This window comes from Nothoprocta perdicaria, unplaced genomic scaffold, assembly GCF_003342845.1.
Source record: "Nothoprocta perdicaria isolate Ctin4 unplaced genomic scaffold, notPer1 scaffold_58, whole genome shotgun sequence".
Taxonomy (NCBI): domain Eukaryota; kingdom Metazoa; phylum Chordata; class Aves; order Tinamiformes; family Tinamidae; genus Nothoprocta; species Nothoprocta perdicaria.
Window position 1 is genome coordinate 4,026,827 of NW_020455843.1, and position 13,363 is coordinate 4,040,189.

General features: G+C 66.8%; 1 protein-coding gene across 1 annotated transcript; it reads right to left on the reverse strand.

Moving 5' to 3' along the window:
• Positions 1 to 1,117: 1,117 nt before the first annotated feature.
• Positions 1,118 to 12,158, reverse strand: ATP6V1B1 (ATPase H+ transporting V1 subunit B1). Its single transcript, XM_026048865.1, has 14 exons — positions 12,047 to 12,158; positions 6,363 to 6,418; positions 5,006 to 5,104; positions 4,644 to 4,737; positions 3,873 to 3,950; positions 3,652 to 3,791; positions 3,471 to 3,572; positions 3,270 to 3,367; positions 2,572 to 2,695; positions 2,350 to 2,500; positions 1,747 to 1,829; positions 1,569 to 1,673; positions 1,370 to 1,499; positions 1,118 to 1,293 (listed from the first exon to the last, which is right to left on the reverse strand). The coding sequence occupies exons 1-14, from the start codon at positions 12,156 to 12,158 to the stop codon at positions 1,118 to 1,120; spliced, it is 1,548 nt and encodes a 515-aa protein (XP_025904650.1).
• Positions 12,159 to 13,363: the final 1,205 nt, after the last annotated feature.

The window sequence follows — 13,363 nt, forward strand, 5'->3', positions numbered from 1 at the left end:
CCTGGTTCCCGGCTCCCTCGCCCTTGCCGAGCGAGGCTTGTCAGGGCACCTTGCAAAACACAGGGCTGCTAATGGTGACTTGGGTGTTTTAGGAAAAAGGCAGCGTGGGCTCCAAGGGCCTCCGGAGCCCTGGGGCTTTGCGGGCTGTGGAAGTGCCCATGGAGGAGGGCAGAGGGATGGGGCGTCCAGCAGGAAGGGGCAGGAGGCGAAGCGGGGAATAGGAGGCTGCAGAGCCCGGATTGCCACTCCCGCCACCCGGACCCCCTCGAGACCTCAGGGTCCTGGCACAGGCCAGGGGACCAGGTCTCTTTCCGGCTCCCCTCCCGCTTCAGGGCCCTTCCCAGAGGCCAGGCAGGAGGCGGGTGATCCCGGCCCGGCTGCACCCGGGATTGCACCAGCCGCTCCCGTTCTCCGCACAAGACGTGCCCAAGGTGATGTGGGCACCGGTGCCAGGGCACCAATTCAGCCCTTGCCGGAGTTCATTCCCATAGCAGCTCTAATCCAGTGGGGAATGTGCTCCGGAATTTACACCCCCCCACCCTGCTCCCAGGTTTGATCCCTGCTCTCCGCTGCCCAGAGCAAAGCCCAGCTATGGGACCGGACAGACGGACAGACCTGCACGATGGATGAACAGACCCCGCGCGCACCCTCTCCATGGGCAACACGGGCAGACACCCCAGCCATGCCCTGCGGCGGCGCCCAGAGGCCACGGTGACGGTCGCCCCCGCTGCGCCCTCCCGGGAGCCCAGGTGAGGGGGTCTCACCTGCGAGCAGCCACGCGCTGTCCCCAGCGCCATCCCCAACGCTGTCCCCAGCGCCGTCCCCGGCGCCGTTCCCAGTGCCGTCCATGGTGCCGACCCGCTGCCCGCAGCTCCGCAGAGCCGCCCTCGCTTCCCACCCGCCCAGGGAAGTGAAACTGCCCCGGTCCCGGCCGCGGGCGCGCGCAGGCTCCGCAGCCCTGGGGACGCATGGGAGCGCGGCTCCTTTCTGGCCATCCCGGCACTTTTATTGCATGGGGACGAGGGGCCGGGCACCGTGCGGGCGCACAGGGCGGGCGCAGGGTGCTCGGCTGCAGCTCTGGGGGCGCAGGGGGCCGCGCGCGTCCCCGCCGCGGGGCTCAGAGCGCGGTGTCGGCGGCGGGCGGCGCGACGGCGGCGGGCGCGCGGGGCTCGCGCGGGTAGAACTCGGCCAGGACGCTCTCCGGGATGCGCTTGAGCAGCTGCCGCGGGAAGATGCGCAGCAGCTGCCAGCCCAGGTCGAGCGACTCGAAGATGGAGCGCTTCTCGTAGGGACCTGCGGGGAGCCGGGGGGGCCGTGGGCCGGGGTGGCCGCGGGCGCCGGCGTGCCCCGACGTGGGCGCCGCGCTCACCCTGCGCGATGAACTGCCGCTCGAACTTGTGCAGGAACTCCAGGTAGAGCAGGTCGTCGGGCGAGAGCGCCTCCTCGCCCACCACCGCCTTCATGGCCTGCACGTCCTTGCCGATGGCGTAGCAGGCGTACTGCGGCGGGGCAGCGCCGTGAGCGCCCCGCGGCGCCGCCGTCCCCTCCCCGGCCGCCCCGGTGCCCACCAGCTGGTTGGAGACGTCGCCGTGGTCCTTCCTGGTCATGCCCTCGCCGATGGCCGACTTCATGAGGCGGGACAGGGAGGGCAGCACGTTGATGGGGGGGTAGATCTGCGGGGACAGGCGGGCTCAGCAGGGCCCCCCCGGGGTCTGGGCCGAGACGGGGGGTGGCGTCAGGGCCCACCTGTCTGTTGTGGAGCTGCCGGTCCACGTAGATCTGCCCCTCCGTGATGAAGCCGGTGAGGTCGGGGATGGGGTGGGTGATGTCTGGGGGGGCAGGAGGGGGTCTCATGAGCAGGCGCATGGATGTGGGGGTGCACACAAGCACACGCCGCTGCATCCATGTGCTTGCATGCACACAGGCTCTGTGGCATGTATGCAGATGCATGTATACACATCCCGCATGCATGCATAGGTGCATTGCACACATGCATAGCTCTGTGCACGCATGCTTGCACCTGTGTGCTACATGCATGCGTATGTGCACGAGTCATACATGCACGCAGATATGAATATCTGCACCATGTGCACGCACACGTGTACCCCTGTATGCATGCTTGTCCCAAGGCATGCACCCATGCGTGCGCTTGCACACACGCATGCACACATGCACCTTGAGGTCACCCCAAAGCCATTCCTCATGCCCACATGCTGCCCCTTTGGAGGACACACAGGGCTTGCTGGAGACCAAGCCCAAGGCTGGCAATGGCCCCTAAGGCTCCTGCAGGGAAGATGCACCCTGCAGAGGTGCTGGGCGCAGCAGCCCGGCCGCCCCGCGCGCGCTCACCGTCGTTGGGCATGGTGAGGATGGGGATCTGCGTGATGGAGCCGTTCCTGCCCTCCACGCGCCCGGCCCGCTCGTAGATGGTGGCCAGGTCCGTGTACATGTAGCCGGGGAAGCCGCGGCGCCCGGGCACCTCCTCGCGCGCCGCCGACACCTGCGGCACGGGGCCGTGTGCGTGGGGTGCGCGGTGCCGCCGAGCACCGGCCCCGCCGCCGCCGCACCGACCTCGCGCAGCGCCTCGGCGTACGAGCTCATGTCGGTGAGGATGACCAGCACGTGCTTCTCGCACTGGTACGCCAGGAACTCGGCCGTGGTGAGCGCCAGGCGTGGCGTGATGATGCGCTCAATCCTGCAGCAGCGCAAGCACCGCGCTGCGCGCCGAGCCCGCGGGCAGCAGCCCTGGCACGTGGGGACACGCGGGCACACGGGGCCAGGCGGGCACGTGGGCTTGCAACCAGACACACATGCATGCAGGCATGCATGTGCATGGAAACACATGCGGGCGTGGAAACGTGGGCATGCACACGTGGGCATGCTTGCAAGCATGCATGCATGGAGACACACACATTCATGGAAACTTGCACACACAGGTGGGCATGCTTGCACGCATGCATGCATGGAGACACACACATTCATGGAGATATGTGCACACAGATGTGGGCACGCTTGCACACATGCGTGCATGGAGATACACATGTTCATGGAAACATGCACACACATGTGGGCATGCTTGCACCCGCACGCAAGGCTATATGTGCACGCATGCATGAGCACACACATGCATGCACACACTCAAACATGCCCATATGTGCATGGGCACATGCATGTGCATACACAGAGCCATGCACTCGCACACGTGCACAGCCAGCTGCATCCCCGGGGACAAGGCAAAGGGGGTGGCGGAGGAGGCCGGGCTCGCTCACGTGGGGTCGTTGGCCAGGTTCAGGAAGAGGCACACGTTCTCCATGGAGCCGTTCTCCTCGAAGTCAGCCTTGAAGAAGCGGGCGGTCTCCATGTTCACCTGCGCGCGAGCGGAGCCGCGGGGTGCTGAGCGCCCGGCGCCGCGGGCAGCCGCGCGCTCCCCTGGCACGGCACGGCACGGCACGGCACAGCGCGCCGCTCACCCCCATGGCGGCAAAGACAATGGCGAAGTTGTCCTCGTGGTAGTCCATGACGTCCTTGGACTTCTTGACGAGGCCGGCCTGGCGGCAGATCTGGGCGGCGATCTGCAGCGGGACGGGCGAGGACGTGCGGACGGGCCCGGCGGGGACGAGGAGCCCGGCGCGGGGCCGGCCGGACGCCCACCTCGTTGTGCGGGAGGCCGGCGGCCGAGAAGATGGGGATCTTCTGGCCGCGGGCGATACTGTTCATCACGTCGATGGGCGAGATGCCCGTCTGGATCATCTCCTCAGGGTAGATGCGCCCGTGTGGGTTGATGGGCTGCCCTGCAATGGCAGACGGGTGCCGAGTGGCCCCAGACCCACGGGAACGGGGTGCCCGGGGCCCGTCCCGCCGCCCGGCCTCACCGTTGATGTCCAGGAAGTCCTCGGCCATCACGGCAGGGCCGCTGTCGATGGGCTTCGCCGAGCCGTTGAACACCCGGCCTGCAAAGCGGGGCGCAGCTCTGCACCGGTGCCCGCCGGCACCGCGGGCACGACCAGGCCTGCCAGCTCCGGGCATCCCCCCGGCACCCGAGCTCCTGCAGCGCCCACGGGGCTCTCGAGGGGACCAAGCCTCAGCACAGCGAGCACCCAAGGGTGCCATGGGGTGTCCTGCCTCGTGCGGGTGCCCTGCAGCACTGGGTGCTGCACTGGGCACCACCAGGGGCAGATGAGCAGGTGTTGTACTGGGTACCAAACTGTCACTGAGTACCACACTGGGCATCACTGGGTGCCACCCTGGGTATCACTGTGGGGCAGATGAGTGGGCACCATAGTGGGCATCACTGAGGACCACTCAGTGCCAAAAAGAGATCCTGCCCCACCATGTGGCCCTGGGAACCTGTAACCACGACGGTGCCAGCGCAGAGCGAGTGCAGGTGCCACCCCAGGAGCACCCAGGTGCCCGACGTGCTCTCGATGCCCCGGCCATCGCTGGCACCAGGAGGCACCGCGCTCGCCAAGCGCAGCGCGTTCCCGCAAGCTGCCGCTCGCCCCAGCTCATGGCGCAGGGAGGGGAGGGTGACCCCAGGTCCCCAAGCACAGGCGGGATCAGTGCCCGTGGCCCCTGCAGAGCACCGCACCAGTGCATTGCCATGCGCCAAGCTGCGTCCGTTCTCAGCCTGGCGGGGAGCTTACCGAGCATGTCTTCGGACACGGGTGTCCGGAGGATGTCGCCGGTAAACTCACAGGTGGTCTGCTTGGCATCGATGCCCGACGTGCCCTCGAAGACCTGCGGACGCGAGCGGCACCTTTGTGGGGCCGCAGAGACCAGCGTCCCCCTCCCGCGGCGGCAGCTCCATTGCGGCGAGAGCGGCGCTAAGTGACCCGCGGAGCCGCGCGGAGCCCCGGGGCAGCCCGAGCGCTTGGCCTTTCGCGCCGGCGCTAATAGGATTAAGCGGGACGTGCGCAGGGGCTGCACCGCGGGGGCTGCACCGCGGCCGCGCGCACCCCGTCCCCGTGCCCGCGCGCACCCCGTACCCGTGTCCATCCCCGCGCACCTGCACGATGGCCTTGGAGCCCAGCACCTCCAGCACCTGCCCGCTGCGGCCGCTGCCGTCGGGCAGCGTGAAGTTCACGATCTCGGCGTACTGGGCGAACTGCAACGGGGGGCAGGAGCGCGGCGCTGACGTGGGTGCCGTGTGGGACACGGCACCCGGCATCGTCCCCTCGTGTCCCCACGGCTGGAGGGACCGAGGAGGGCGCTGGAGGAGCGGGGACACATCCTGCTTCGGGACCTCGGGCCATGGCGGAGCAGCTGGTTCCTGTGGGTGCCCCGCACCCTGCTCCCGTGCAGCATCCTCACCCTGCTCCATCCCGGCACAGGACGCACGTTCCTGCCTATCCAGGGATGTCACACCCATGCCGGCCACCCCCGGCCCCTCTCCTCCCGCCAAGCACACTCTGCTCCTGGGATGCGGGAAGCACCAGGAACAACGGGCCCAAAAGCCTGAGCTGGCCGTGTCCGCTAGAGGTCACTTCCCAAAGTGCCAAGGGCCTTTCCTGCTTTCCCAGGAAAATCGTTCTCCCGCTCTGTGCAAACGCAGAGGAGCCGGATTGGGGCAGCCGCAGGGGTCAGCGCCTGCGGCCGGGCAGGTCACAGCGTCACAGGGACAATGTGGACTGTGGGTGTCCCGAGCAGCCCGGCACCCTGTGGGACCCGCTTCCTTGGCCAGGTGGTTGGGACAGGGACAGGGACAGGGACAGGGACAGGGACAGGGACAGGGACGGGGACAGGGCAGGGGTTACTCACCGCACAGCAGCTCCACCGCAAAGGCACTTGCAAAAAGCCACCACCGTGGCCAAGGTGCCCAAACACACGTGCACGTGTGTGCAAGTATGCACAGTGCAGCCATGCACACACATGTGTGCATGCACACATAGTTCAATGCACATGCATGCATACAGCTCCATCCAGGTGCACGCATGTGCACATGTCCACACATGCATGCACATATTCACACATACACTTCTACACACATGCTTGCACGTATGCACACACACAGCCGCACATGTACATGCATGTATGCTCACACGCATGTACATGCATGTATGCACACACACTTCCACACATGTTCATGCATGTATGCATGTGCATTTCCACGCGCATGCATGCTCCGGTGTTCCTGCATGCTCTCGCACACACGTGCATGCCGGCACACGCTGAGCTGCACGTGCCCACGCAGACACACAGCGGCACATTCCCGTGTGCACTGTCCCGTGCAGCCGCTCCGCTCCGAGGCTCCGCTGGGAAGAGGCCCCGCTGCAGCCTCTGTCCGGAGGAGGGAGCTCGGCACCCCGCGAGGGGACGGGGATGGGGACAGGCCACGCTGCCCTTGCCCAGCCCACCACCCTCACCTTGACGTTGTCCAGCACCACGAGGGGCCCGTTGACGCCGCACACGGTCCTGTAGGCTGCAGGGGGACAGGGGACAGTGTGAGCAGGCTGAGCGCCCGGGCCACCCGCACCACGTCCCCAGCACCGCTGCCCGCCCCAGCCCCTCTTAGCTTTCAAATAGGGCGGAAATGCCAAGAGAAAATGATCCACAGCTGCTTGCATGGGATGCACTGAAGGGCTTCTCCTCGGCCACCCCTTGTCCCTAAAAGATGTCCCTCTGGGGACATGCAGACAGCAAAAGCCAGGGCAAGTGAAGGGGTGAACGCGGCCCAGTGCAGGGTTGGTGCTGGGACAGCGAGACGGGTCCATCCTGCTGGAAAAGCATCCAGGAGAGCGTGGGGACCTGCCTCAGATCCTGCATCCGCCCGGCCCCGGGCAGGTCCCGGCCTGGGCAAAGGCAGCTCAGAGCCACCGCGGGCACCGGGCAAACGGGGTCGTGCCAGGCTCCTCTCCGACCCGGGGAAGGGGGTCACCAACGGGATCCCCAGCTGCAGCTGCCATGGGGATGCTGCTCCATGGCCCCATCGGAGGGGCAGGACGCCCATGAGGAGCCCTAGAGGAGGGTGCTGGGGTGCTGGGTGTAGGGGCCACCTCCCATGGGACAGGACCTGCCCGCCCGGTGGCTCTGCTTTTGGTGGCAAACGAGGTTCCCAAAGGATGCCGATGCAGCCAGGGATGGAGCCCGGGCGGGGAAGCCACCTGGGAAGGGAAGCGCGGGGCAAACAAATGGGAAGCAGCAGGTGCGCGAGTCCAAATGAGCAGGGGAAGGTGGCGGGGCGCCGGGGTCAGCGAGGAGCCGCGCGGCCCCTTGATCATCGCCGCGACGTGCCAAGCGCCGTAACGCCTGCCCCGGCGGGGCCGCCGCCGCTGACCCTGCGCCCCCCCCGGCCCTTGCTGCTCGCTCCGGCCCCTCTGATTTCCCCATGATCCTAATAGGATCGGAGAGGCCCGGCCAGCTGGCGAGCGGGGCCTCCCGGCAGCGGCCACGGCCATGGGTGGTCCCAGTGCCCGTCCCACCGGCCCCATGGCCGGGGCTGCCTCTGCTGGGCCACCAGTCCGGCCGCCTTTGTGCCCTTTCTTCCCAAAGTGACCATCCCGCCTCCCCTTCCCGCTTCCCAGCCAGCATCCGCCCGCCCTCCTCCAGGAGGGTTTTGTTGAGCTCTTGTCTTCGCTCCCTCCTCTTCCTTCCTGGCCACTGCTGTTGGGAAGCCACCCATGGGGGACGTGCCTTTGTCCCCCTTGTCCCCAGGGACACTGAGGCCATGGAGTTGCCCCTACCCGGAGCCTCAGCGCCAGCTCCGGTGCCTGCAGGAGACCTTGGCGCACCGTGTCCTTCCTCCCCATCATCCCCAACTGGGAGATGTGGGTGATGGTGCCAAAGCAGCAGTTGTCCAGCCAGAGAGGATGGGTTGACCGGGAGAAACGTCCCCAGGGGGACACCAGGACAGAGGAACCGTCCCCAGGACTGGGGCAGAAGCTGAAGCCAAGGGCTGCAGACACGGGGTTCTGGCCTCGCTCGCCTCCACCCGCGGGTCCCCACCAGCCATCAGGACCATCGAGAGCAGGAGGGTGCCCAGGGGCCACACCAAGCCCCACTGCCCCACAGCCCAAGGGGACAGGGACACGTGGGACCGCAGGCACACGCGATGCTGAAACCCTCGCTGCTTCCTAGGGAATGCCGAGAGGAAGGGAACGCGCTGGAGGAGGCGGAGAGGGCAGGGCAGCGGCGGGGGCAGCAGTGGGGCCAGCCCCGGCCACCGGAAAACCCTAATGCGGATAATTAGGGCGCTGCAGAAGGTGTCGGGGTGGGTGGGCCGGGCGGAGGGGCGCGCGGAGCCCGTCCGGGGGGGCGCGCGGCGCGCGGAGCCCGCGCGGCGCAGACGGGAGCGAAGCCTTTCAAGCTGCCCTTTTGCACCCCCCCGTCCCCAAATTCACAGCTCCTGTCACTTGCAATCTCCATTAGCCCCGGCGCTCACGCACTATTAACTCCCGCCACCGAGGAGCGCCCCGAGGGGGGGCCGCGGGCCAAGGAAATTGGCCGCGATGACAAAGGCGCCGCGACCCAGCGACACCGCGGCACTAATTGTTTCCACCCATCCTCTGCCCCCTTCCCGGCCAGGCCGGCCGCTCCTCCGGCCCCGAGGCTCCTAGGGCTCTGCTGCAAAGAGCCCGGCTCCTGCCGCCCACGGGGGCATGCACAGACGGACACAGGGATGGAGGGATGCAGGGATGGAGGGATGGACGGATGGATGGACAGCAGCAGGGGGACATCCCAGGATGACCTCAGGAAGGACATGTCAGCCCAGGAGATACTTTTTTCCAAGCCCGGCAGTTGCAGGGTGGGTGCATCCCAAACCCCTCCTGGTCCCTGTCCTGGTGGCTGCCCCATGCTCTCCTCCTGCACCCCAAAGTGGGCACCCAGCACCCCAGCGCCCCATGGGTGCAGACAGCAGCTAGTGGGGGCAGAAAGGCCCCAAATTAAAAGAAACCTCTGGTCTTGGTTTGCAAGGAAGAAGCCGTGGAGGAGCCAGCACCCAGGACCAAGCTCACAGCACCCAGAGGACTGACCCCATTTGGGAGAAGGTCTCGGACGAGCCGGGGCTGAGCAAGCAAAGCCAGCACCGAGGGCTGTCCCGTTGCCCCCAGGTGACACTGCTCCTGGTGGTCCCTGGCACCAGCTCCTGGTGGCACCAAGGGAGAAGGCACCTCTTATAACTGAGTGGTCCAGAGCAAACTGCAGATCCCACCACTCCAGGGACCTGTGGTGGGACCGGAGCAGTGGAGCTGGCCATGACGATGACGATGATGATGGAGACAGGGACGGAGAAGCCGGCAGGAGCAGCCCGGAGCAGTCCCTCACGTCCCGCTCCGGGCAGAGCCGCCGGGGCCGGGCGCTTGGCTCAAACTTTTCCCACAGTCCCTAAGCGGCAGCGGGTCCCCCCTGCCCCAACCTGCCCGTTGCGCCATGTGGCAGTTTGTGCCGCGCTGTCAAACGCCCGGGGCCGCCGGGGGCCGTGAAAGGCGCGGCGGGGCGCCGCGCGCTATGCCACTAATTAGGGCCCGCGCCCGCGGGTTCCCAGACACACCTGCACGGTCATGTGAGGCGCGCAAAGAAAGGCAGCCGCAGCCAAGCGTGAAGCCGGCCGCGCCGCCGAGCGCCGGCGAGGCAGGGGGGGAAACGGGGAAAAAAAGGGGAAAAAAAAAATAGATGCCGGCCTCGCTGTGGCGCTTGTGACAAAGCGGGGCTGGGAGGCAGCGCCGGAGCCCGGCCCCGCGAGTGGCTCCTGCAGGCACTGGCTGGGCCGGGGGTTCCTATGGAAAAAAGGGGAATGTGGAGCCGGGCGGAGGCGGTGCGGCTGGGCTCCGGTCTCCCGGAGGCTTCGGGATGCAGCCCCGGAGCGGCAGCCCCTGCCGTGGGCAGGAGGCTCTTGGCTTCCCGTGCCTTAAGCTCCGTGCAAGTTGCTGCTGTTTCTTGGAGCAAGGATGCTGAAGCCGCTCCGTCCTGCCGATACTGACCCAGTCGATGCACACGGGGCAGCAGCTCTGTGCCACAGGCATGACAGGGACGGTGTCACCCGCTCAGCCCCTTCGCAGCTGCACGAAGCCCAGGGGCCCTGGCTGCAAGAGGGACATGACACGAGGGGACCTGGTGTCGCGGGGCTCAGCGTGGGGGCCGCGTGCCACGGGCAGCATTGTTTGCTGCCTTTATTATCCTTTAAAAAAGAAAAGAAAAAGAAGTCTAAAGATGGGTCAAGCCAAAGGCCAGGAGGTGATAAGTGCTTCTGCCACCCGCTCGTGCTAATGGATTCACGGCGCTCGGGAGCAGCTGCTAATACCTCGGCCGCCTCTCAGGAGAGCCGGCGCCAGCCGAGCGGAGCGGAGCGGAGCAGCGCGGGCGGCCCCGGCCCCGCTCCGGCCCGCGGCGCCCCCGGCCCACAGCCGTGCAGGGATGCGGCGGGAGCCTCCTGACCCACTTCCATACATTAGCCACGCGGCCAGGCCAGGCAGCGGCCACCGGACACCTCTCCTGGGCCTCGAGCTGCCTGCCATGTGCGGTGCTGCATGGGGCGAGGGGACGTGGGCAGTGCCCCGGGAGCCCAGGGGTGCTCCTGGCACATGTGCAATGCTCCAGACATGCTCCTGGCAGGCGTGCAATGCTCCGGACATGCTCCTGACACATGTGCAATGCTCCAGACATGCTCCTGCCAAGTGTGCAACGCTCTGGCCATGCTCCCGGCACACATGCAATCCCTCAGGTCCAATCCCAGTACACATGCAATGCTCTGGACATGATTCCAGCACGCATGCAATGCCCTGGCCACCAATGCCCTGCGTGCAATGCCCCAGACATGCTCCCAGCACAGTTGCAATGCTCCGAGCATGCTCCCAGTGCACCTACATTGCCCTGGACATGCTCCCAGCACTTGTGCATGACCGCAGACACACTCCCAGTACATGTGGAATGCCATGGACATCCTCCCGGCATGTATGCAATGCCCCAGCCATGCTCCTGGCGTGAGTGTAATGCTCCTGCATGCATGCACTGCTCCAGACAAGCTCCCTGCACATATCCCAGCACAGCACCAAGTGCCTGAAATCCACCGAGCTGGGGTAAAATCCAGCTTCCTCTCTAAACGCCAGGCAAGGGACAGGGCAGAGGTGAGGACAGAGAGGAAGTGGCCTGGAGATGAGCATTTTTCCCTTGAAAAGCCAGTGTGGCCACAGCAGCTTCCTGCAGGATTTGCAAAGGGGCTGCCTGGGAGCTGGGGGGCACGGAGGTGGCTGCAGCCGGAGCCCCAAAGCACAGCCCAGCCTGCAGTGCCTTCATCCCTGCCCCTCCTCCTCCTCCCGGCTGCCTGTGCAGCTTCCTCTTTGCAACGCGCGCCCTTCCCAGGGCTGCTCCCGCTCCGCGTGTTGACAGCAAACAAGGGCAGGCGGCAGCAGCCCGGGCGCAGCCGGCTCCGCGCGGCCCTGCCTGCCCGGAGCCGCCCGCGCGGGGCTGAGGCCGAGGTCCCTGACCTTGCGGTGACGGTGACACGCTGCCCCGTGTCCTTGGCGCTGCGGCGCCGGGACGCAGCACGGGCTGCTCCCAGAAGGGTGCCGGGGACCAGCACGCTCCCAGAAGGGTGCCGGCCGCACGCGTGGCCGCAGGGACCGGCAGGGTGAGACACACGGCTGCCCGCTTGTCACCAAGCACTGTCACATGTGCCACTACTCACAGGGTCCCTTGTCCCACAGCACCCGCGTGTCCCTGCTGTGGAACGGGATGTGTGTCCAGCAAATACCTCTGCAAGGAGTTGGGGGCTGCTTTCTGTCTCAGAGACCCCGCTCAGCCCATTCCCAAGGCCACGCTCTGCACAGAGCCCGCGAGATTGGCGGGATGTCCCCTCCAGAAGGTCCAGTCCCTGAGACCCCCAGCATCACCCCCCACCACCCCCATGGGACATACAGCCCCATGCACCTGCACCGGGGACCCCAGCCTCAAACACCGCAGAGTGGGGACCAGCTCCCATGCAGCCCCCACTGTCCCCATCCCCACCTGGGCTGCAGCCACCCTGGATGGGACCGGGCTGGGGACAGTCCCCGCTGTCCCCGCCGGGGGGCTGCAGCCCCGCGCCCCCGCGGCCCCGCGGCCCCGCACTCACTGAGCCGGGCGCTGTGGCCGTAGCGGCGCGTGGCCGCGTGCACGTGGGGCAGGTGGTCGCGGAGCCCCGGCCCGCCGCTCGCCGCCGTTGTCACCCGCCCCGTCGCCGCCATGGCCCGGCCCGCCCGTCGCCGTCGCCGGCCTTTTGTACCGGCCTCTGGAACCGGCCCCCGGCCCGGCCCGGCCCGGCCCGCGGCTCCCGGTCCCGGCCGGTTCCGCGCCCGCCCCCCCGGCCGCCCGTGTTGACTGTAAGTAGCGGCCGGCCCGGCCCTCACCTTGGCCTCGGGGCTGGAGGGCAGCGCAGGGAGAGGCGCAGGTTGGGAGAAAGGGAAGGGGCCGGGACGCGGGGCCGGGGAAGGGGCTGGGTGGGCGAGAGGGGCCCGGTGGGCAGCAGGGCTGGGGGGCGGCTTGGGGCAGCGCCGGGGCTGTGGGCAGGGGGCTACAGCAGCAGGATGGGGGGAGCAAGGGGCAGGGGCACGTTGGGTGCAGGTGGGGCTGCGGGTGCCCCTCCTGCCGGCTGGGTGGGCGCTGGGGACAGGACGGGGCACTTCTCCTTCCCCAAACCCCCCTTTTCACCCCCCCCCCCCAGCCCAGGGCTGCATCCAGGCGGCACCAGGGCTGTTTTCCAGCCCTCTTTTATTGCCACCACTTCCCGCTGGCACAGTCCGGAGCTGGAGCGGTGCCGGGCACGGCCGGGCAAGCAGCGAGCGATGCAAGAGGAGGCAGCAGGAGGCTGGACATCACTTTTATTAACCAAAAGAGACCATGAGAAATCACATCATCCGGCAAAAAGATTTACACAGGGTACATTTCTGTCCGGCTTTGGAGGCTCCTTGCAGGCAAGTCCGGCCTCGGAGAGCCTCCGATGGCAGCTCGTCCCGCCGCATCCCAGCCCTTGCCGTGGGCGGCTGCTTCAGGGAAAGAGGAGAACCGGGGCTGCCCTGTCCCCACTGTCCCTACCTCGGTTTCCCCTCCTGGGGACACTGGTGACACCCAAGTGCAGCAGAGCCATGCGGGACACGGCCACTCGCTCCCATAAAGTGCTCCGGGAGTGATCCCATCCATAAATACTATAGCATAGAAACACTTGATTTATAGGGAAAAAAAATCACTGAAACCTTTTTATAAAATCATTTATTTCTTTTAAATATTTCCCTGCAAAACAGTGGCGGGGAGAGCACGGGGGCGCTGGGCTGATGGCCACACACAGACCTGGCACAAAGCTTGGAACCCCCTGGGCTGCCCAGGGCTAATTGATATTAATTATCCCTCTGGACCTGGCACCAGAAACCCACAGGATTTATGTGCCTGGGGCTGC